The following is a 24,531-nucleotide window of genomic DNA, read 5'->3' on the forward strand; positions in this document are numbered from 1 at the left end:
AACACCTTCCCCCAAAGTCAAAGGCCTTGAGCATCACTCATGAGTCTCTCTCTCTCTACCAGTTACTCACATGCAGTCCGTGGCAGGCACAGGGACATAAGTGCCAAACACCTTGTCTCTCATGGTGGTGCACATGGAGTTATTTCTGTCAGTGGGGAGGAGGGTGCCGGGTTTGGTGAGGAGGCCCAGATTGTGGAACAAAGTATTTCTCTGCTCGACACCGTCTTCCAAAAAGAAACAATGACCCAGTGCGTCAAATCCGATTGTGTCTTTAATCTGCAGAAACACAAATGTGTAATGTCATTGGTAACATGGTTGATCAGGGTTTAAGTGACAAATGCTATCCATATAGCATGCTCAGTACAGACGCAAAGGGAAGTTTTCATCTTAACTGAAGGGGCAAACCCAAATGCCAGGTGTTACCGATCTCTTAACAGAGAAAAACATCAGAATTTTCAGTCAAAGGAGGACAGAGTAAGGCATGCGCTACAAGCATTTACATCAAATGGAGAGGTTGTGACAATGAAGGAGAGTAACTCTGCGTCAGCGTAGTGACAGGCTACGTACCAGCAGACCGTTGGTCCCGTGCACAGTGATGCAGCGGGAGAAGCTGTGATGAATAGATAAGCCATCCACAAATGTCTCGTGTCTGTACCCCCCCTTGTAATCCACGTCTCCACACAGGTGAAAATGAACAGGATACCGCCCCAGCTGCTGCTGACCCATGTGTTTCAATTCCACGTAAGAAAGATGGACGGAAGTGAAATTTTTCCTTATCTGGAGGACGAGATAACCGAAATCAAACCGATACACTTTGGAATATTCAAGTAGCAAAAAATATGGTTCTAATAGAAAATGTCTAAAGGAGAATGCATATTAAAGTATTTCTTTTCTTTGGCACCCTGCTTTCCTGGATCTCCAGTTACTAATTTAGCAAATGCTTCTTTTTTTCTTCTTCTAAGTAATCTCTATGCCCAAGGTGGGACTCGAACTCACGAAAGCAGGAGTCACATGCTCTACTGACTGAACCAGCCGGGTGCCCCAGCAAATGCTTCTTAACATAAGTGAGTACTTCAAGGAGCCATAAGAAATAGCCTCTAATTAGGAATAAAAGGAAATGTTACCAGGAAAGCTACAGAAATGATTTCTATATATGTACTGTGTTTTGGTTTGTTCAAATATTTTGGTCATTTCCAGTCTTGTCTTGTTCTTTCATTTCTATAACCTCCACCACAGTTCGAAAAATAGTTATTTGTAAATCTTCCCTCAATGTTTTAGCACATAATATTATTTACTTCAGTTCTTTTTAAAAATTTATCTGTGATCCACAATTTCAGCACTCTATTTTTAAACACTGGGTTTTTAATCATGATACTAAAAACAAAGGAATAACACAGACCAACATTTTAGAACACAGTGTAACAGAAATGCTGCTAACAGCCAAAACCTACTCAAGGGCAAAAAAAACTGATTTTAAAACACATGTAGCCAAAACTCAGCCCAGAAGTCCAATCACGTCCAATTAGAATGCAGTGCAAGGCTTCCCATGTGGCAAGTGCTCAATACTTTTACAGAAGAAAAATCTGCATACAAAAAATATTTTTACAGAAAGATATTTTGTATGTGCATATCACTACTGCTTACCCTTTCATAATATCAAGTTTTTTGTTGTGGTTTTTTTTTTTTTAAAGATTTTATTTATTTATGTGACAGAGAGACAGCCAGCGAGAGAGGGAACACAGCAGGGGAGTGGGAGAGGAAGAAGCAGGCTCCCAGCGGAGGAGGAGCCTGATGCGGGGCTCGATCCCAGAACACCGGGATCACGCCCTGAGCTGAAGGTAGATGCTTAACGACTGAGCCACCCAGGCGCCCCCATAATATCAAGTTTTAAAAAGACTCATTTGATCCTTTCAGAGACTGCATGCTTGAGACAAAATGGTTTAACTACAGGTGGAGGTCAACCAAATGAAGATATAACTTTCTCTTTTAATTATGCAAAATCTCTTCACCGTCACTGAAGAGAAAACTAAAATATGATTTCTTTTTAATATCACATAGATCTCATTCGAAAACTTGGAAGTTTTGGGGCTCCTGGGTGGCTCAGCTTTGATCCCAGGATCGAGCCCCACGTTGGGCTCCCTGCTCAGTGGGGAGTCTGCCTCTCCCTCTCTCTTTGCTCCTCCCTGCCCTGTTCATTCTCTCTAATAAATAAATTTTTTAAAAATCTTTAAGAAAAAAAAACTTGACAGTGTTTGCAAACGTGTATTTAACAACCGAGGAACTCATTAAATCTTTGCCTACCATGACATGTCCCCCAAAGGTATCATAATCAAAGAATTGGCACTGGTTTCCAGCATAGCATGAGTCTTCCATTTCTCCTCGGATTACAATGTTCCGGGTGAGAATCCCGACCTCTGCTCGCATGTCTACACCATCAGTGATCTCACCCATGTGCAGGAACTGAGGGGCTTCTGATTGACATGGGCGAGAGACAAAAAATACTTTAAAAAAGAACATATGAAACATACCAAAAAGACAGTCCTCTTTATTCTGCAACTCCAAGATATCAAAATTTATTGTCTGCTTCCATTCCGTAATACCTCAGAATCACAGAATAAAAGGAAGCAAGGATTTTAAATATTTACTCTATAACCATTCACTCAATGTCAAAACCACACACAGACAGGGAGCTTAATCCTCTCCTGAATGGCACCAATATTCTGGAATCTACCTAAGTATCGCCCCCCCCTCCCGCCCGTCTCTCTCTCTCTCATTCTCTCAGGTTCCTGTCCTTATGCTCCTGTTCTAATCCCCTGAGGGCACATGAAGAACCAAAGGCATGGTGAATCCAGAAGAATGAATGTTTTTGTAGATGTTGATAACGGGGTATCACGTTGTTTTTGCTTTTACTTCAAAGCTAAAGTAACATGCATTTAAATGTTAACAGTACAAACATTACCATATTTCCTTTCCTATTTCTTCTTATTTTAATATTTGTATGCATTCTTTTAAATTTGCATCTTTTTGGAAGTCTAGAAACACTTTAATAATGAGCTTTTCTCCGATGTTTTTATTACATAACCTCAGGAAGGAAAAATACAAATAAATCAAGCAGTTGAGATCATGGGAGATTCATTATCATGTAGACTTGTTAACAAGAGTGAGAATTTCCAAACAAAATTAATGCCAGATGGTAACATAGTTTTTTGGGTTTTCTGCTTATGCTCTATATTATCAAGAAGGAAAAGTACAACACTGAATGAAACACAGAGAGAAAGTGCCAAGTGAGCCAATCGTCCTATTTTTTTTTTAAAGTAAAACCTCTTTCCCTTAAACTACAAAGCTCTAAATTGCCCACCAATGTGTGCTTATTAAATAGTTACTGTAAACTCCTTGGTTTTATATCGTAAATGTATATAATCTTGAGTAGAGAAGGAAGGGGATGATGTAATAAATGAAATGCATAATGGCAACATATAAATGTGCTTTGCCTATTACCTGGCTCAGGGTAAGTACCTGCTAAATGTCAGCCACTCTTCCTAAACACAGCTTCCAGTATGGACCTCACTGCACCCTGCCTTCCCTCAAAAAACATACGATTCCAGCTTCGGACAAAAAATGTAGTCTATGAAAATACCTTTCTGGTTCTATTTTAAATATTAGTGAGATCCGTTTTTTTGCCAAGGAAGTAGGCACTCAAAAATCATGAGATTTTTTAATTAAGAAGAAAGCCTTCTATTTAAACACGAATCAGTTGATAATTGAGATTATTATTATTTGATAGCAGAAAATTAATAAGAAAGAAGTTGGATAGGATCTTGAAAAAAAAAATCAATCCATCTAGTATGTCTCTTTTTTTTTTTTTTTAAACAAAGAAATAGCACAAAACACTGATTCGCCTGTTACGTATCATTCACAGCAACACTACTGCTCACTAACTACTCTTACTCACATCCTCTGGGATGTAGTGTTCAACGCACCCCACTGCTAAGATCTTCAACATCCAGATGATGATGGTGATGGTGATGATGAGGGCCCTGGCTTTGGGGTGGGGTGGGGGGACGGGGAATACTGCAGGAACCAAATGCCAAGAAGCATGCTGAGCAGTCCGATACCTTTGACTTTGACCTGGAAGCGGTTGCACTCAGGACAGGGGAGTAGAGTGAACTCTTCCGCTTGGTACATAGAATAGTCTGTGCTTGCAACCACGATCTGGTCTCCAGGTTTCCAACTACTAACATCATCCAGCAGATGAAGCTTCACTCCATCTACAACCTCCACCCGGAAACCTGAAAGAGAAACACCTAAACCAAAAAGCAAGAAAAAAAATGATGCATTAGTAGGCATTTTCCCCCCCTAAAATCAACCAACTCACTGACTCACAAAATTTGAGATACACAGAAGTCAGTATATTTTTACCAACACTAACCATGTGCCTGTCATTCTGCAGATACTGATGATAAAAAGATGAACATGGACAGCCCTGACCTCCAGGGTCGAGAGCCCCATGTTCCCCTAACATGGGACAGGAAACGTCACACGCCAGCAACTATTCTTTTATAATTCTGAAGAAGGCTCCCGATCCCCAAACCTCTGGCTGTACTTCAACTCAGTGCTAAAACTATAATACTGCTTCCAAGCAGTCCTAAAATGTCGTAAGAACTTATCCTACATAAGGAGACGCTGCCAAACACGGAACAGGTCTGTAATAAATGCTCAGTGCTTCAGTGTGATCCGGACACAGGATGAGAGACAGAACATCAGCACGTTATGTAATCTTAAGAATAAAAGTTTGCCTTAGGCAATCTCTCATTTCTGGGCCTTTATTCATCCTTTATTCTTCAGCTACAATGTCCTTCCACTCTTGATCCACCAACCAAAATACTATCCCCATCTTATGAAGGTCAGGCAAATCTTTTTTTTTTTTTTTTTTAAGTTGATTTAAGTAATCTTCCCCCAACATGGGGCTTGAACTCACGACCCTAAAGTCAAGAGCCACATGCTTTACCAATTGAGCCAGCCAGGCGGCCCAAGATCAGGCAAATCTTTAAAGACTTTCCCAACATCCTTCTCATTCTAGCGTTCCCTCTGGTATTATTCATGCCCGTCCAATGGGAGAATAGCTCACTTCCCTGGAAGGTACATTCATGAAGGCAGCAGAGTGGGTCTACCTGTATATTTGCGCCTCTATTCCGTCATGCAAACTCACAGATGTCTGGTGAAGGGATAAGCACTCCCACTATGATCTGCAATGTCACCCAGAAGCCACAAGATAGTGTCCCTGTCCAACTCCATTCCTTCCCTGTGATAACGCCAACTCTGCAGTCTATGCGACCCAGGGACTACTGATCACTGATCTCTCCCAATGCCTTCTTTTGAAACTAGAAGTTGGTTCCCAACTGGGCAGACAAAAACTGAAAAGTTGATCCAACATCTCCTTCACTTACTCTTTTATGTGCAACCATGTGTAGAAACATTTCCCGCTTCTAAAACATCCGCGATAGAATCGGTCACAAGCCAAAAGCTGACTCAATGCAACTGTATACACAATAAATAGAAGCCACTTCATAAGATCGCTGAAGAAGGAAAAACACCGCATCTCAAAGGCATTTATTTCCTTGTATCTATACTCATGACCATCCTTCTGATTAACTGCTACACTATTCTGGGGTGACTTTAAGATATTGATCGACACAAAGGGCCAATGGCAGGAGTGAAGAAACACACTAACTCAAGTTAGGGAAACAAAAAGAGGGAAATTCGGGCAAGGCACAAGGAATGCTCCAGATACCCCAACAATCCTGAGCCAACTCTCCTGAAAAAACCTAACCTGAGTGAGTCGTGGATTCTGTTCCTTGAGATGCCAACCTACTATGCGTTTATTTTCACAAAGGACCAAAAAGTAAAGTAGCTCTCTTTTGTATATATTTCTTGCATCCAGATACTAAAGCCTATGATGGGATTTGGTCTAAATAACATTAATAATAATGACTCTAATAACAACAACCAATAGTTGCTGGGACTTCACATGCATAAATAAATAAACTTTTCGGTGTGCCTGGGTGGCTCAGTCGGTTAAGTATCTGCCTTCAGCTCAGGTCATGATCCCAGAGTCCTGGGATGGAGCCCCGCATCGGGCTCCCTGCTCAGCAGGGAGTCTTCTTCTTCCTCTCCCTCTGCACCCCCTGCCTTCCACTTGTGCTCTCTTTCAAATAAATAAATAAAATCTTTTTAAAAATTAATTAATTTAATACATAAATAACTTTTCATCAAAACAACTGGGAGAGACAGAAACCACTATGTGCACTAGAGATGAAGAAACCAGAAGTCAGGGAGTTTGAAGAACAGCTGGAAAATGGTAGACCCCACAACTGAATACTAATTGAACTCCAGAGCCCAGTTTCCTAACTTGGTCATTATTCTGCCCTCCCAAGAATCAGAAGCACAGGGGCGCCTGGGTGGCTCAGTCGTTAAGCGTCTGCCTTTGGCTCAGGGCGTGATCCCAGCATTCTGGGATCGAGCCCCACATCAGGCTCCTCTGCTGGGAACCTGCTTCTTCCTCTCCCACTCCCCCTGCCTGTGTTCCCTCTCTCGCTGGCTGTCTCTCTCTCTGTCGAATGAATAAATAAAATCTTAAAAAAAAAAAAAAAGAATCAGAAGCACAAAGATAACCAAGAACCTCAGCAGCAATAAAAATCGCTGCCCAAATTTTCAGATATTACCAAAAAAAAAAAAAAAAAAAAAACTAAAAAAGAACTAAGAAACATTAATTTTTTCCATATAATTTTTCAAAAACTGCTTTTTAAAGACGAGGACGGCTAGATACATCAGGTTCAACTTCAAAGACCATCAGAATTTGTTGCTGTTTAAAAAGAAGTGCAGAAGGTTAGACCGGGAAGATCTGTGTTATTCACAAAGTCCTCACTTTTTCCTAGCTTCAGAAGAAAATCCTGCCTAAGACTTCCTCCCATTAACACTAGTGAACTGGAAATATGAAAGGAAATAAGCTCACCCTCCTTGCTTCCTGGAGAGATTTTCCACCTCTTCCAGAAAGCAAGCGTCATTGAGAACTCGGGACCCAGTATCCTACAATAGCTAGAAGCGACCCTCTTCCAGAAATGAGTAGTCGTTGGTAATGTGGAAATGAAAACAAAAATTTCCACAGAGGAAATGTTGACCTGAGGTTTGTCAGTAATTATCCTCTGCATGAACTCTTACTGGAAGCACTTCCACTAAGCTCTTCGTGCAGGACCAAATTCTTGCAAAGAAATGCTTGTCATCCGCCTTTGCCTTTTGCCAGAGGCAACCATGATGGGGTAGAAAGCAGTGGTCTTGGAGGCAGAAAGCTGACCTTCCTCGTCCATAGTAGGTATGGTCTCCTCAGCCCAAACCAGAAGGCTGCTTAGAAGCAACATGTGAAAGTCTCTGTGACATAGGAGGAACTCTACTTACCTGCTTATTTTAAAGCAAAAGACTTTCTCTCTTTAACTGCAATGCTACAAAATACACCATTATACCCCAAGTCATGTTTGGATCATCATTAAAATAGCTAACACCGAAGGCTTCCTAGGCACGTGGTGCGAAAAACTTCATAGTCTTCCCCCTGGCTACCCGAAGCAGCCCTCTGTGGTAGTTTCTCTCATCCTGCCCATTTTTCAGATGAGGAAACTGAGCGTTAGGAAGGTAAAGTCACATGCCCACCATCATATAGTAAGTGAAAGAGCTGGGCTGTTTCCAGAATTCCATCTTAGGAAACATACTGCCACCCTGCCGCTCAAAACCGAGGTATGAGCCCTAAAATCAACCTTTCTGGGTAATAAGGCACTGCTCGATTACTCATTTCACAATAATTTTGGTATAATTTTTGCTTGCAAAAGAAAAGGTAGTGGGCAAGCACAGACAGGAGGCTGCCTATTCATATCTGGCTTCAAAAAACCTGGCAGCGAAGGAGGTGAGTAAACATCGTTAAAGAAACAAGTCAGAGGTGCCCTAAACCCAGGACTGGGCATTATTTGAACAAATTATGGTTCTTCTGAAAAGTGAATGAGAATAAAAATTATGTAAGAAAATGTTAAAGACCTAAGGTAACCGTATAAAATGTTACTTAAAGCGAGAGAAACAGGTTAAAACAAAATGAACACTAGGGGAGAAAACACATTTAAGATAAAAATGACGAGATTATTTACACAAAAACAATTCTCTCTGAATGACAGGGTTAGAGTTTAATTTTTACTTTGGACTTTTCTGAGTTTTCTGATTCGTTTAGAAGATAAACGCATTAGCTGGATCATCAAGGAGAAATTGCTACGAAAACGAGATGTCTGTTTGTATGGCATGTGTGCAAAAGCAGTATTTGCTCCATGTCTACATAAAGAGATGATCCAAAGTACAAAAGCATACTCACTGTCACAGAGCATAACCGAAGGCAACTCTTCCTATCACATGTAGATTGGTTCAAACGGTACCAAATCCAGGAAGCAAATCCATCTCTAATAGTTAACCACACTTTATGACTCGAAAATCAAGAACAAAGTCCAGTTGGGAGTGACCAAACCAGAACAGAGCATTGTCCAATCCAGCAAGAACCCTTTGAGTCGAAGGGATCGACTATAGCAGGGAAACTATTGGTTTCATCTTCAACCAGCTGAGAAATCTAATCAGACTGTCTTCTGAATACACCACCACCTAAAAAAAACAGCCTTTCACAGTACTTACCAATGTCTTAGGGGAGTTTAAACCGTACTTGCTTACCTTCAATCCATTCACTATAAGCTGTCACGGCGAACTTCTGACCATCCACAGTATAAAATTCTCTTTGGGCAAGAGCCTTCCCTCCACTGCTATGATTTTCATAGTTTCTCACGGATTCATTGCAAGAAGTACTTCCTCCATCGATGACACCAACCAAAGCCCACGCTTGCCTAGAAGGGAAAAGAGCATGTGCCTTATTTGTCATGGTACCAACCCAGATCCTTGACACAGATGTTATGTCAGATGCTGCTTAATGCTTGAATTTCATTTTTATCAATCTCTCTATCTCTTTTGCCATGAGGCTACAAGTCCAAACCTTGACTGAAATAACCGACGTCACAGAAGGAAATGCATCTGGATTTTAAATCCTTGTTTGTCCAGCTCTGTAACAAGTGAAACACCGATGGCTAGGACTAAAATGAATCACTGTCTTCCTTCCACCATACACACCCCTATTATTCACCTATCATTCTGGCCACAAACCTATTTATTTCCCTTCTTTTAAAACGAGTAAGGCACGCACCCCTATGTTTACAGCAGCATTATCTACAATAGCCCAAATATGGAAAGAGCCCAGATGTCCATCGACTGATGAATGGATAAAGAAGAGATGGTATATACATACAATGGAATATTAGTCAGTCATAAAAAAGAATGAACTCTTGCCATTTTCGAAGACGTGGATGGAACTAGAGTTTATCATGCTAAGCGAAATAAGTCAGTCAGAGAAGGACAAATACCATATCGTTTCAGTCATACGTGGAATTTAGGAAACAAAACAGATGCACATGGGGCAAGGGAAAAAAAGAGAGGGAGAGAGAGAGAGGGAAGAAAACCATAAGTGACTCTTAACTATAGCAAACAAACTGACAGTTACCAGAGGGGAGGTGGACGGGGGGTGGGGGGGGGGTGCGGGAATGGATGAAACAGGTGATAGAGATTAAGGAGTGCACCTGTCATGGTGTGTTCAATCACTATATTGTACACCTGAAACTAATATTAAGCTGTATGCTAACTAACTGGAAATCTAAATAAAAACTTTAAAAGGAAAGAAAAGAAACATAAATAAAAATAAAATGAGAATTGCCTGCTCTCTTTTGAACTCTCAGCAATGTTCTCAAATCTGGCTGCATCACAGAATAACATGGGGAGCTTTAGGAAGCCACCCACACTCAGACCCAGCCCAGACTGATGCCACCATCATCTCCCCAGGTGGGGCATGGCATTAGTATGTTTTCAAAGTTCCCCAGATGATTTGAATGTGCAGTCACACTTGAGAACCACTGAGTTAGAGAATGGTTCTCAGACTTTGGTCCAGTCACATCGCTGGGCCCCACCCTCAGATTGCTTGAGGTGGGGTCAGAGTATGTGCATGTCTAATAAGCACCCAGGTGATGCTGATGCTACTAGTCTGGGGACCACACTGAGTTAGAGGTCAGAGGTTAGAGCAGCAGTGATCACCCCTGACTGCACATCAAACACCTGTGGGTCCTACCCTTCGGAGATTCTTATGTAAAAATTTCCAGGGGGGCCCTGGGCATGGGATTTTTAAAAATCTCAGGAGTGCAAAGCTGAAACCCACTGGGTTACTGGTTTCTTAACAACCTTAAATCAAAGTTGTATAATCACTATCCAACAGATTTAAATTTTTACATGCCCTATATCTATTTGTTGAAAGCAACTGTGTTTGAAAATGCCCTTTAATTTCATTTTATTTCTGTAATAAACATCCCAGGGACTTGCTCAAACTTGTGGCCAAAATAAAAAAAGAACGAAGACAAAAAGCCAAAAAAAAATTTGCCTTAAGATTCCTGGTTTAAAACCCGGAAAGAAAAATGTCAATTTCCCACTCCAGAGGGAGATCATATATATATCTCAAATGTAATCTATGCCAGACAGATGGCGGGATGTTCACAGATACAAGTTAACCAAAGCATGCCTATATCCTTATAAATTCCACACCTGCCCCTGCCTGGATTAGCGACTCTTCAGCTGACTATGCTTTATAACTCTATTTATATTCCTCGATACAGCACAAAGAATCAAATGCCAAATGTCTCCACTTATTATCTCCTATGTGAGAGGAGAGGAGAAGAAATATCAGAGGCTTCCTTTATTTACCAGAGCTGCCTCGGCAACTATAGAACAATGTTCTATTCTCCTGACATTATCTCCAAAACACTCCTACTTCCCTCCTCCACTTGAGGAAAATTTCACTGCACCAGAACAGTATCTTCAAAGGCATATGTTTATGTACATTGGAGATAACGTCAAAGCAATGGAACATTGGCAAAGGATCACAACTCAAATTCCTGTCCAATCAGCAGCACTATTTTAAAGGGAATTTAGAAACCAGGAGGAAAGGAACCCAAAAAAGTCAAACAAGGATCACACGAACCCAGAAAAACAATGGAGTAAAGAGACAAGAGTTGTCCTCCTGGCATATCCTGGATAATGAAACGAAGTAGGTATCTAACTTTGAAAAGATGTTTCCACTTCTAGGTCGATACATTACAGACTATGGACACATGGGTTTTAAGAGATGGATGAAAGAACATTTGGAGAAGCCCTTTTTGTAAGAGAGGTCCGAACTAGAAGAGATGTCCAGCAGTGAATACACTGGGGTAGAGCCGTACAAGAGAAAATGAACAGCAATGAAAACAAACCAGCACTACACCCACCAACCTACACAACCCTCAGTGAACACAGAGCTGAGCAAAGAAGCCAGATACAAAATAGGATATACTGTCTGCTCCCATTGATACAAAGTCCAGAAACAGGCAAACCTGAACTTTTATGTTCTCCACAAATGCTGGTGAGCGCTTATCTTCAGTGAGCAGAAGGAGTGATCAGTGAAACAGAGGGGACAGCACAGGAGCTTTCGGGCCACTGGCAATGATCTCTGTCTTGACCTGGATGGTGGCTATCCAGGTGTCACGTTGTGATAAGTCATTAAACCCTGCATTCTTGTTTTTAGCACTTTTCTGCGTGGGTTATTCTATTTAATCCTCATTTTTCAGGAACGCACCTCCGAGGTCTGGCACCTGCTATTCCCTATCTGGAAAGCCCTCCCTCTCCAACTGCCTACAGAGCATGCTCCTGAAGTGCCCTCAGGTTTCTCTCCTTTGGGAAGCCTCCACAGACGGCCCAGGCCAATTTGGGGGCTCCCTCTATTTGCACTCCCATCCCAGCCTGGAAGCAAGGGTCTCACTGTACGCTCCTCCTTAGGAGTGTTTATTCACTGGATTAAACAAGGGCTCTGAGGTCGTGTTCTGTCATCTCAGCACCTAGGGGTACCCAGCCCTCAACACCTCCTCGATATCCCCGGGGTGAAGAAAAGGCATTTCAAGAACATTCCTGACACTCTTCTTCATTAACTTTGTCTTCTTAACTTTCTCTAGAATTTCCACAGGTACCCTTCCATCCCAACAACCTATCGAAGGAAAATAATAACTAGATCCATCCACCAACTAAGGAAAAAATAACTAGACCCTCTCAACATGTGAGTTTTAACACCTTCTTCCTTTCACAGCAGACATTCCCTGGCTTTAGGAAGAACAGTCAGCAGAATGAAACTTCTCTTTTCTGAATGACTTGTGCAGCCAGCTACTTCCCCCAGCCTCAGGGCTGCAGGAGGAAAGCCTGGTGAGCAAGCGTAGGAGGGCCGGGCGCGCCGGGCAGCAGCAGTGACTCCTACTGTGCGCGCGAACTTCCGAGCCCTGCAGCTGCTCGCTTTCAGACCTGCACCAATCAGACACGCAGATGCAAATCAGCACGCAGAGGACTCCAAAAAAGGAAAAGAAAGGGGCAGCGCCCCTCCCTCAGTTTTTTTAGACAACTTTGACACCTCCGCGTGCAGAATCAAGTAGCCTGGGTTTCAAACGGTCTGCCCAAGGTAATGAAAGAGGGAAGTAAACTGCCCTGGAGCAGCCTGGCTGTTTCCCAGCCGCACATCTCTCTTCTTCACTTTCCAAAGCCTGACGCTCCGGTTCCCAAAGTGCTTCATAAACCGGAGCCAAGTCAAGAGCGTTTTGTAACCAGCATCCTGCTCCCCCACCCCCGTCCCATGTTTCAAGGCAAGAGTGGCCATTCTGACACCCCGAAGCCAGGCTATGGTGCGTTCTGTCCCCTTCTGCAGGCCCTTCTCCTGTCACACAGACACAGACTCCAACACGTAGCTGGGAAGTAAGGTAAAAGGTCAGCCCACCTGTAGCCCAGGCCTTGGATCAGCTTACTTCCCAACCGGTCCTGGATCATTTGTATGGTTCCTTGTAAGAGGCTCTTGGCTGCCGAGTCTCCAACGGCTATGGCAACAATCCGGCCTGGATCCTGTATTCTCAGAAACTCCTGCAGCCGTCTACTCTCATTGTGGTATTCGTGGGTATCAAACCTGGCACTCTCCAAAATTTTGGCCGTGTCTTGGTCAATGATTCTCACGTTGAGGCCCCTAGAAAAGTCCTTTTCAAAGGCATAGGACCCAAAGGTCAAGCCCGAGGAATGCAGAGTTCTCGCCAACAACGTCCATGAGACCTTCTGTGCCCCGTGTATCTCCAGTGTCCCGCCAGCTTCCACACCAATAAATTTTTTGCCAAATGTTGGCATACTTTCACCTTCATCTGACTTGCCATACAAGGCAATTGTCGCTTTGGATTTATAGCGGCATTTTTCTGCTCCAATATGAAGCGCCCCACCATCCTTGATCAGGATGTAACGAGTCCTCAAAGTAATATTTCTGGATCCATCTTTATCATCCCCAAATACAAGCAATCCTGCAAGGAACAACACTAGTATCAGCCACCTTCTGAAACATCTCTCTGGGATATAAAGAAATAGAGTTTACCTTAGTGGGGGTGGGGAAGAAAAGACTCTTCTGCAATGAACTGGGGGGAAAATTATTAGGAGTCTGCTTAGAAAATTAAGCCTGTTTTCAAAATAGTAAAGGTAGAAATGGACAGTTCATGTCTCAACATGCTAGAAATGCCCCGGGGCATGAATTTCAATCCGTTCATTTTAGGACTAAATTATTTTTAGAAAAATATCTAAGAGCCTACAAATCATTTTTACATGTTAACCCATGTTAATTCTCTCATCACTCTCTGTGGCTATAACAAAGATTTAGCTATGAGAGATCAGCTTCTGGAACTGTTTCCTTCCCTATCACTCAGAGGTCTTGACTTGAATGATTTCTAAGGGCCTTTTAGCTCTTGAATTCTATGGTTCTACCTTAGGAACTCCTCATGCCCCATGGATGGACCGACACCGCATTCTAAAGGCTAAGAATAGTTTTCTACTTAAAGACCATCAAATGCTCCCCCCATAGGAACAAGCAGCCTTGCAGCTCCCATAGGCAGGGACCATTCCTTACCTCCATCCTGAATGACTATAGAATTCACCGTGGCATCTGAGGTCAGACGGAACATATCTCCCTCCTTGATAACAACTTGCTTCGCAGAATCTTGTCCTGGATCCCAGTTCCTGAGACGTGGGTTTTGATCTGGGCAATTCTCTATAAAAAAAAAAAAAAAAAAAAAAAAGCAACATCGGTATCCCATCAATGCAACAAAATGCAAGAATGCCTTTAGCCAGAGCCAAGTACTATAATCATTTACAGCAATCTGCAAGTGATGGGCAGACCTGTTTTAAGTTCCTGCCCTAAGGATGGAAATCCCATCCCATTCCACACAGCAGATATGTCCAATACTTTACTTCAATGCATAAAAAAGTTTGCTCTACAAAACTAAGTTGCTACCACCTAGTTCAGATCAAACTCCACGAGATAAACACGGAGTCCCCCTGCATCATCTACTCTGAAAATAAATTAACAGCAAGAGGCAAAACTGTGAACTGTCTTTGGACCCACACTAGGAAGAGGTTTTAGAAAAAAAAATATATTCGCAACATACTAGTAAATTAAAAATGGGAACTGCTGAGTAATAGGTATGTCAGCTCTTCCCAGGTTCCTTCCTGTGCATGTGAATCATAAAGTAGGCGACAGAAGCACCTCTATCACTCCACAGACGGCAGCTGATAAATGTCAGCTATGTGCAGATACGCACGCTTTCCCAGTGAAACTGCAAGATGCAAACGGCCAAAGGCATGACTTCTCATTTTTCAGAGATGAGGAAACTACAGATCAGGGAAGCCAAATCCAAGATTACTCAGCAAGTTGAGAGATATGCAAGTTCCCCCTTAAGAAATGAGGTTTACTGGACGTGTGGTATTCCTTTACTAGAATTAGGATTTGCCCCTTGAGTAGGTGATGAAGGAAACATGAAGGTATTCTGCATTGCTACAGCTATGTAATGCATGAGACCTGCTAGAATTTAGGGGGCAAGGGACAGGAATGACACTGGTTTTGATCAACTCATGACCAAGTATTTATGGAGGATCCATTTGCTCATTTTGTCCTAGATACTATAAAATTTATAAAGCATAGAATGAACTCACAGTCTGCAGAGCTTGTGAGAAAAGCCACCAGATAGGAAATAATGAAACACTGAACAATGTGGTAGTTGCGTGATGCGCAAATGAGCTCAGAGAAAGGAAGGGTAGGCTGGAGCACCTAGGCAGTTTCGACAGAGCCGAAGGACACGAGACCTGGCCCTTCAAAGGGTAGATAGTACTTAAATAAGAGCATGGGGGCGCCTGGATGGCTCAGTAGCTTAAGTGTCTGACTCTTGATTTCGCCTCGGGTCATAATCTCAGGGTCATGAGATCAAGCCCTGTGTCGAGCTCCGTGCTGGACATAGAGCTTGCTTAAGATTCTCTCTCTCCCTCTCCCTCTGCCCTTCTCCCAGCCCCCTCTCCAAAAAAAAAAAAAAAAGAAGAAGAAGAGCATGAAGGTGAGAGATGCAAGTTCCCCTCGCTATCTAAGTCTGTTGTTTGCTCAGTTAGAAGAGCAAGGGGCAGCCCATGATGAAACTCAGCCCAGGCAGGGATAGGCAAGGTGTGCTTGGGAATCATATGAAGGTAGGAGGTACATGTTGGGAAATCACAGGAGGGAAAGTGGAGAGGCTGAGTGCAGCACAAAGATATTAATTTTTATAGAAAGAAAATTCTGATTCCTCATTTTGAATTGCATAACCCTTAATGCCAACGTCTCACTTCTAAGCACTCATGTTGCCCTAGGCTCGTACTTTCTCTTTGAGGTGATGGTAACTACTGCAGTTCAAATCAGCCTCACTGGTTAAGTCCTTGGCAATTATCTCATAGAATTTTTCTCAAAGCAGTTTCATAATCACCGATACGTAATTCAGATAAGTCAGTGATCATCACTATTAGACTAGAAATAATCCTTAAATGTTTCTTTCCATTGAAGAAACAAGAAATCTCTTGAGGGGCGCCTGGGTGGCTCAGTCGTTAAGCATCTGCCTTCAGCTCAGGGCGTGATCCCGGTGTTGTAGGATCGAGCCCCACGTCAGGCTCTTCTGCTGGGAGCCTGCTTCTTCCTCTCCCACTCCCCCTGCTGTGTTTCCTCTCTCGCTGGCTGTCTCTGTCAAATAAATAAATAAAATCTTTAAAAAAAAAAATATATATATATATATATATATTTTAAAAAAAAAGAAATCTCTTGAATGTGTTCTGACTTAATACTAAGGATTTCTTCAGCTTCTCTTCAACCTCCCTCTCTTTCCATAAAACAGCGAGCAGGAATTCTCCACGATGTTATATCACAAGCAAATGGATGCCCCATATAACAAGCACTATATGCCCAGCTACTGAGAAGGAAATCCAGTCTTTTGACATGTAGTGCCTACCGAATGGTTATATAATTTCGCTTGGTTTTTGTTTTGTTGTTGCTGTTTTGTTTTTTTAGAGAGGAAGACAGAGACTCTTCAGCAAGCTCCATGCCCAGTGTAGAGCCCCACGCAGGGCTCGATCTCACAACACTGAGATCGTGACCTGAGCCAAAATCAAGAGTCGGACGCTTAATTGACTAGCCACCCAGGTGCCCCAATTCCTCTTGTTTTTAATTATTTCCCAGGACAGCATGCTTCCCTAGGAACCATCGCCAAAAACTCTATTTCTTCCCAGTAAAGTACACTTAATGAGAAAATACATGGTCTGCAGAAAGCACTGACGAGCAGATCCGCAGCCCTGCCTTCCCGGCTGCCCACGGCTAGGCTGCGGGTTCATTATCAAGATTATGTAACAGCAATAACCACAGTGAGGCTGACCCTGAAGGATGTCAGCATACAACATATTTCCAATGAAGTTCTACACTTAAACTGCCAAAATGTGAAACTAAAGAATGTTGATTCAAAGGAACCACATCAGTGATTCACTGTCTTAGACGGAAAATGAAAACATCAATTAAAGCCACAGATTTCAGCTTTGATCCTCCCCCCAGATCTGACATCTCTTTACTGCAGATTACTTGGGAAGAATGAACCAACTGCAGTGAACTTCGTTATTTTGCGGGAGAAAAGGGGATAGGAAGTCAGTGTGAAGAGCCAATAGAAAGCAACGTGACCAATTCCTTCTGTGGTCTACTGGCCTGGTCAACGAAGACGTTGATATGAACATCTCTCTTACTTCAGGTCTGTTCTCTTAGAAGCACTGACACAATCTCCCCCAGAACTTCAAAGTCTATAAAAACCCCTAAAGCACCCATGGAAACGAAATAAAATAGTATCTGTAAGTCCTACAAAGGATAACATGCTTCTCAGATGTTCTATCCATTTAAGGAGGCATCTAATTGGACAAAAATCTGCCGTAGAGAGGAAAGGAAAAAAAATTGCAGACAAAAATGATGCCCAACCCAGGGTGTTATGGTCCACTTCTCCTCCAACAGCCCTGAGCCCTCGGGTTTTCAGACTGGTGGATGGGACTCTATCATGAGGCCATTCTTTGTTGATACTAGATTAAGGCTGACTGACAATGAATTTCTTCAAAACCATTTTAAGTATTGATCCATTACCCATCTGAAAAGCAAAGGCCATTTCAGAAATGAAAACCTGCCCACATGATATTTAACTATGAAGGAATGAGTGATTTTTAGAGAAATGTATCAGATCTTAAAGCTCCTAATGGATATTTTCCTTCGAGAATATACACTGTTCCTCAAAAGTACTTGAAGCTTCTCTTTTAGAATTCAGTCTCCCAGTCAGTTTCAAGCCACAGAACACAAATCTTAGTATTTTCACTCATTTTTACAAAAAAAAAATCAAATGTAGTTTTATCACTACATTTAGTAATTTTTTTAAGATATATTATTTTTTCACTTTTCATTTTAAGTAGGCTCCACACCCAACATGGGGCTCGAACTCACAATCATGAAATCAAGTCACATACACTCTACGGCCTGAGCCAGCCAGGTGCCCCTATAATTCAGTAACTTTTATCACTAAAAACGTTGGCACTCAGAAAACCATATCTACCAGGATAAAATTGTGCTACCACAAGAATTCAGTAGACTCTTAAAATGAACATTTTGAAAGGAAATGCTCCAAGAGCATCTTGAGAGCTGGGACAAAGCAGCAAAGTGGAAAGAAGAGCAATCCTTCGATTATATCATTTCCACTGGATTCCTTTAACAATTGCTTTAATAAGCAGTTATGCCTCCTATTCTCTAATTATATATGAATTAGCTAGAGCCAAGTTAACACAAGTTTTCCTTTTTAGTTCCATTCTACTATTTCCTTCCCTCCTTCTCCTAGACCATGTGCTTTGTACGCGTGCATGCCCACACGTGCATACAGGCGCCACTTACCATCTGGAGCGTATTTTGAGGAGATCCCTAAAATGACCGCGAGTGCAACAAAAAATGAGAAACTAGTGATAGCAAAGCAAATGAAAGTATTTTTGTGCCGCTTCTGCTTTCGGCTTTCTCTCTGGGCTTGCTGCTCTTCAGGCGAGAAAGCAAAGGTGGCCCGGGCTTCCTGTCTGATGGAGGTCAATTTGGCTGAAGCTTGGCTCTTTGGAGGAGGAGGGGGCCGCAGGGGCACAACCTTCCCTGGAACATAGCCGGATGAGCGATGGCTGTTTCCATTCTGAGGCTGAAGGAAAGCAGGGGAGTGTCCCCTGGAATCAGTGGCATGCATGATACACTGTCACTGCGAAAAGAAAAAAATCAAGGTTCAGAAACACTGAGAGTTATAATGCTTTTTTTTTAAGATTTATTTATTTGAGAGAGCGCACAGACGAGCTAGCAGGGGGAGGGACGGAGGGAGAGGGAGAGAATCTTCAAGCAGACTCCCTGCTGAGAGCAGAGCCTGACATGGGGCTCGATTCCAGGACCCTGAGATTATGACCTGACCCGAAACCAAGAGCTGGCCGCCCAACCGACTGAGCTCCCCAGGCACCCCTGTAATGGCTTTGTGAAGTGGTTTTATTGTGATCAAATCACATAGCAGAAAACTCACCACTTTAACCATTTTTAAAGCGCACAGTCCCGTGGCATTCAGTACCTTCATGATTTTGCACAGTCGTCACCACCACCCATCTCCAGGACATTTTCATCATCCCAAACAGAAACTCTGTAGCCATCTGGCAAGAATTCCCCATTCCTCCCTCCCCCTAGTCCCTGGTAACCACTGTAATGACTCTGAAAATACCGAGTCAGTGCACACCTCTGATAAAATCACTAACTGTCTTCTAATGTCAATGACCCTGGCTACACCTCTGAATCACCCGCTAACAGGAGTGCCCCATGCCACACCCCGAACAATGAAGTCAGGATCCAAGCATCTCCATCTTTTAAATGCTCCCCCGACCCCGCCACCAAGTAATTCTAACAAGCATCTTGGCTGAGAGCCACTCTCCTAACGCAACTGTTCTCAATTTTCATTGTGCCTAAGAATCACCAGGGTATTTGTTAAAAATGTAGATTCCTGGGCTCTCTACGCCAGGGATTCCAGCCCCACTGGTGCAAAGAGGGCCACGGATTTTACATCTTTAACACATACCTGGTGGGACACTGAAGGAAGTGGTCACACTTTTTGCGAATCATGACTCTAAGCTCTTCAAACTGAAGTTAAAGTCCATGCATCCTACGAGGACCCCACGTTGGCTTGTTCCAATAGACAAGCTGTTATGTCGAGGTGTTCGATTTCCCCACTAGATTTATCTTTCAGTGAAGCAACTTAAGCATTTGTACCTGTGTTATCCTTTAACTATGGACTAATTCATAGATTATGAATTCATTTAGTGAGAAAACCTAAAGTCTACATTCTCTGGTTGAAAAAGAGACCACAGGCCCAAAATGTGCTAAGGCCACGTCACCAAACTGAGACTTAACACTTAACCTAAATGAGGTCTCAGGCTCTCTCAGGAATGTAACCTTTAACCAGTCTGGAATTACCTGGTAAGCACTAGTAAAATAATCTGCCTGACAGACCCCTGCCTTCCCCAAAGGAAAGTGACCTCGCCTGAAACAATCCACTCTTTGCTAGAAACTTCTTTTTCTGCCCCCTCTGCCTAAAAAAGCCTTTCATTTTGCACAGCTCCTTGGAGCCCTTTTCTATCTGCTAACGTGAGATGCTGCCTGATTCATGGATCATTAAGTAAAGCCAATTAGATCTTCCAACTCACTCAACTGAATGCTGTTTTTTAACAATCTCCTTAAATCCTCAAATTTTGTTTAAAAATAGGCATTCAAATATTATAGTTAGAATAGTTTTTTTTAAAAATCTAACTCAGAGTCCTTATTGCCAGGCACTGTTCTAAACCTCTCACGTGTATTAGTCATCTAATACATTTTATACAACAAATCTCAGTAGCTCCCATGGTCCCCATTTTACACATGAGAAAAACTGAGGCCTAGAAAGGTTCATTAGCTAGTATATGGGGAAGCCAGGATTCAAACCCAGGGCGCTAGAGTTCAGGCTCTTAACCATTATACTAACCATATACTAACCATTATACTAATGTGTGTTTCAAAGCAAATGAGGCAATAATGTCAAAGAAATCAGTTTTCTGATTTGCAAGCTAGAATGAGCTAAGTATGAATATTATATTCATTAGTCAGCACATTAATATTTTTACGAATTCCTCATGCAAAAGTTCACTACAAATGATTCTTACCCAAGAGAAGCTGACACACACATAAAACAAGGTCAGGCCCTTTTTATTCTTTATAGTAAGCACTTGTAAGTTTCTGAATGAAAGAGTAAAGTTATGAATGCAACCCTATTCTGTTACTTTGCAGAGTCAAAGAAAGAATGCAGGGAAGCAAGAAATGCTATGCTTGGGGCGCCTGGGTGGCACAGCGGTTAAGCGTCTGCCTTCGGCTCAGGGCGTGATCCCAGCGTTGTGGGATCGAGCCCCACATCAGGCTCTTCCGCTGTGAGCCTGCTTCTTCCTCTCCCACTCCCCCTGATTGTGTTCCCTCTCTCTCTGGCTGTCTCTATCTCTGTCGAATGAATAAAATCTTTAAAAAAAAAAAAAAAAAGAAATGCTATGCTTATATCAGTTCTTTTTGCAAGGACCATGGATAAATGTGTTCAGTGGCTTCAGAAACACGATGTTCAACCACTTCCATTACTTCCCTTCCTTAATAACTAGAGCATCTCAGAGTCACCTGTTCATTCAGTACCGTTGTAACTAATCCCCTCATCTTCTGCCAAAACAATGAATAAGATCCGCATCATAACGGTCCCCCAAATTGCTCTAAAACACAGCAAATCCATGAAACACAAAATGTGGTCATTAGAAAAGCCATCAATAAGCATTCCCAGGGCCCAAACGACATGGAAATTAATGGGAACAGAAAGGGAATCTAATCAGGAGTTGATGCTGATTTTACATGGGGCAAAGAACATTCTCAGAGTCAGTGTGTCTGTCAAAAACACTTGGTTAGCGGGGTTTGATTTCTGAACAAAAGTAATTATTTAGAAGAAGCTTAAGCTCCGTGACAAAGGGAAGAGAACACGATTCAAGGTGCTATTGAAGAAACTGCTGCATGTGCCAAACAGCAGAGCGAAATAATGGAGACATCCTGCTGGAACAAATGAGAGAGTATAACAAAGACCCCTTTATGATCCTTTATTAACAAAGAAAGGGCTAAACTAGATATTCTTGAGTGCCTGGCTCACCAGGGTGGGAGGGGAATCATGGCTCTAATCTGCTCTGAAAGGGAGTGGGAAGCTTTTGTTTGAGGCAGCAATCATCAGATACTTCATTGTTTCGGGGTGAGAAAGGTTGTTATTACTTAACAGGCTGGAGGGCCCTTTTGTGGGAGATGATGCGTCTCCAGATGTACCCACAATATAATAACAGGCAGTAAGAGGCTAAATGAAGCCACCAACCCACTGGGAATAATTTGTATCTTCACATTGACAAAATGATATCCTAACATGGAAAACTCAGATGCTCTCTGCCACAAACTAAAATGGTCAATAAATGAAAAATAACTGTGGCTGTGTTTTGCCCATAATTCTTTTGTAAAACCAAATATATATATATATTTTTTTAATTTTTATTTTTTTTAAGTAAACTCCACACCCAACATGGGGCTTGAACTCATGACCCCTGAGATCAAGAGTTGCATGCTCTACCAACTGAGCCACCCAGGTGCCCCAAAACTAAATATATTTATGTTCATATTCGGAGCCCATAAGCTCCACTTTACTGGAAAACGTGTAAATGCATAAGCAACAAATACAATCATTCTTTTCCTAAGAAGTAAACACACTGTTGAAAACTACCTTAAAACTACAACCAGGGACGTCTGGCTGGCTCAGTCAGAAGAACATGTGATGCTTGACCTCGGGGTCGTGAGTTCAAGCCCCATGTTGGCTGTAGACATTACTTATATAAATAAATAAACATTTAAAACATTACAACTAAAAGAATCATTTTATGCAGATTTCTCTTTCAATTTACCATGATTTTTAAAGATACAAGATACAAATACACTGCTTTAGAATTTCATTTGATATTTGTGAGTTTAGGAGCAGTATTATGAATCAATTACTTAAAAATATAATGATTGCTAGTTATAGATTTAAATTATTTGTAGGAAGAACTGACATTTCACTCATTCAATTGTGAGCTCCTGCGGTCACTAGAGAATCGTGGTAAGCACCAGGGAGGACAGACAAAAGATTTGCAGCATCCAAAAAAATTCCTAAATTCAATTTTAATCACTTGCTTGAAGGCAGAGTGGAACTGACCAAGGAAATACAGTTGACCCTTGATTTGGGGGGTGGCTAGGGGCACTGATCCCTGCCTCCCCTGCCCAAGCAGTCAAAAATCCATGTATAACTTTTGACTCTCCAAAAATTTAACTAATAATGGCTTACTATTGGCTAGAAGCCTTATGGATGACATAAAGGTTGGTTACCACACACTTTATAAAATGTTATATGTATTATACACTGTATTCTTACAATAAAGGAAGCTAGAGAAAAGAAAATGCTATTAAGAAAACCACAGGAAACAGAAAATACATGTACAGCACTGGGCTAGTGTGAGTTTGGGGTTCTGAGAACAAAGAGGCACCTAACAGAAGAATGCATGAAGAGTTCCCTCTGGCTTTCCAGACTTCAAGGTGAGTATGAGCTGTCATTTTAAAGTTTTTATGACAGACCAGTGTTTTTACTCAATACACTAATAATTTGCTCATATTACATGTCGTTTTTAAGAGGGCTGTCTTTCTAGTGTAAGAACACAGCACTCTACAGAAGGAACATGTTAGCATTTTATGATGTATTTGAACAGCTATTGCAGCCTAAGCTAAATCCCTAAACACAGACAGATAATCCAAAACGGGAGAAAACCAAGTCATTCGTGTTGAGTTTGGAAATGCACTCCATGAAGGTTCTGAAGCATAATTTTGGTATGTGAAAGAATTATCTCATATGTATTTACCAGATGGTAAAAAGGCTTACCTGAAAGGCTTAGCAGCAACTAATTAATTAAAAAGTAAAACAGTAAGTAAAAAAATATCATATGTCATACTTCATACTATCATATAAATAAATAAATATCATGCCATTAAAGATCTTCCCAGGGAATTTAGGCAAACATTTAAAGTACATAATACAAGAAATTACTAAGAATATGAAACCATATCAACTTGAAAGATATAAATGCAAACGCTAAAAAAGGGAAAGCATTCAAAACCTACCACTTTTGTCTAAAAAAAAACTCACAAAAAAAAAAAAACACCTTTAAAGCTTGCTGTTATTTTAAATAGAATTCTTCTGTTGGATAAAAAGAGTGTATAATCTCGGGGCTCCTGGGTGGCTCAGCCGTTAAGCGGCTGCCTTCGGCTCAGGTCATGATCCCAGGGTCCTGGGATCGAGCCCCACATCACATCGGGCTGCCTGCTCGGTGGGAAGCCAGCTTCTCCCTCTCATACTTCCCTTGCTTGTGTTCCCTCTCTTGCTGTCTCTCTCTGTCAAATAAATAAATAAAATATTGTTTTAAAAAAGTGTATAACCTCAAACAGTAACTCGAGATGGGAAGGGTCTGTGCATTTGGCGAGAGCACTCAATGAAAAGGAGTAATCACAGAAAATAGTTTATTTTGGAATTTCAATAACGTTAAAGGAGATCAGATTGGCGAGAGTTTCTTGGGCCTATAAAAAAAGAGCATGACTTTAAGAAAACTGAGATATGCTCATTTAAAGTTGTCAAACACCATGCTATCCTATCCCATCCATGAAGCCCTGTCATCTCAGGATTCTACAAGAAGTTCCTTGGCTGTTCTTCCCTGCACTCTATCTAAAACTCTTACTGGGGGGCTCCTGTACTGGCTGGCTCAGTTGGTAGAGCCTCTAACTCTTGATCTTGGGGTCATGAGTTCAAGCCCCACATTGAGTGTAGAGATTACTAA

The 24,531-nt window shown here is 41.9% G+C and overlaps 1 protein-coding gene across 10 annotated transcripts in view; it reads right to left on the minus strand.

The window, feature by feature from the left end:
* CEMIP2 (cell migration inducing hyaluronidase 2) overlaps positions 1–24,531 on the minus strand; it is a 191,401-nt gene that overhangs the window by 154,664 nt on the left and 12,206 nt on the right. For 9 of the 10 annotated variants that reach the window (XM_057305542.1, XM_057305541.1, XM_026519368.4 and 6 more), the window contains 8 exons: positions 18,464–18,806; positions 14,117–14,257; positions 12,959–13,520; positions 8,752–8,921; positions 4,116–4,304; positions 2,302–2,471; positions 568–777; positions 71–276 (listed from right to left, as the gene is read on the minus strand). In XM_057305542.1, the coding sequence (XP_057161525.1) occupies positions 71–276; positions 568–777; positions 2,302–2,471; positions 4,116–4,304; positions 8,752–8,921; positions 12,959–13,520; positions 14,117–14,257; positions 18,464–18,794 (1,979 nt within the window). In that variant the 5' untranslated portion in view covers positions 18,795–18,806. Of the gene's footprint in view, positions 1–70; positions 277–567; positions 778–2,301; positions 2,472–4,115; positions 4,305–5,447; positions 8,711–8,751; positions 8,922–12,958; positions 13,521–14,116; positions 14,258–18,463; positions 18,807–24,531 lie in introns of those variants that run through there. The other variant, XM_044391250.3, reaches the window with a different exon arrangement.

This window comes from Ursus arctos, unplaced genomic scaffold (genome assembly GCF_023065955.2).
Source record: "Ursus arctos isolate Adak ecotype North America unplaced genomic scaffold, UrsArc2.0 scaffold_33, whole genome shotgun sequence".
NCBI classification, from domain to species: Eukaryota; Metazoa; Chordata; class Mammalia; order Carnivora; family Ursidae; genus Ursus; species Ursus arctos.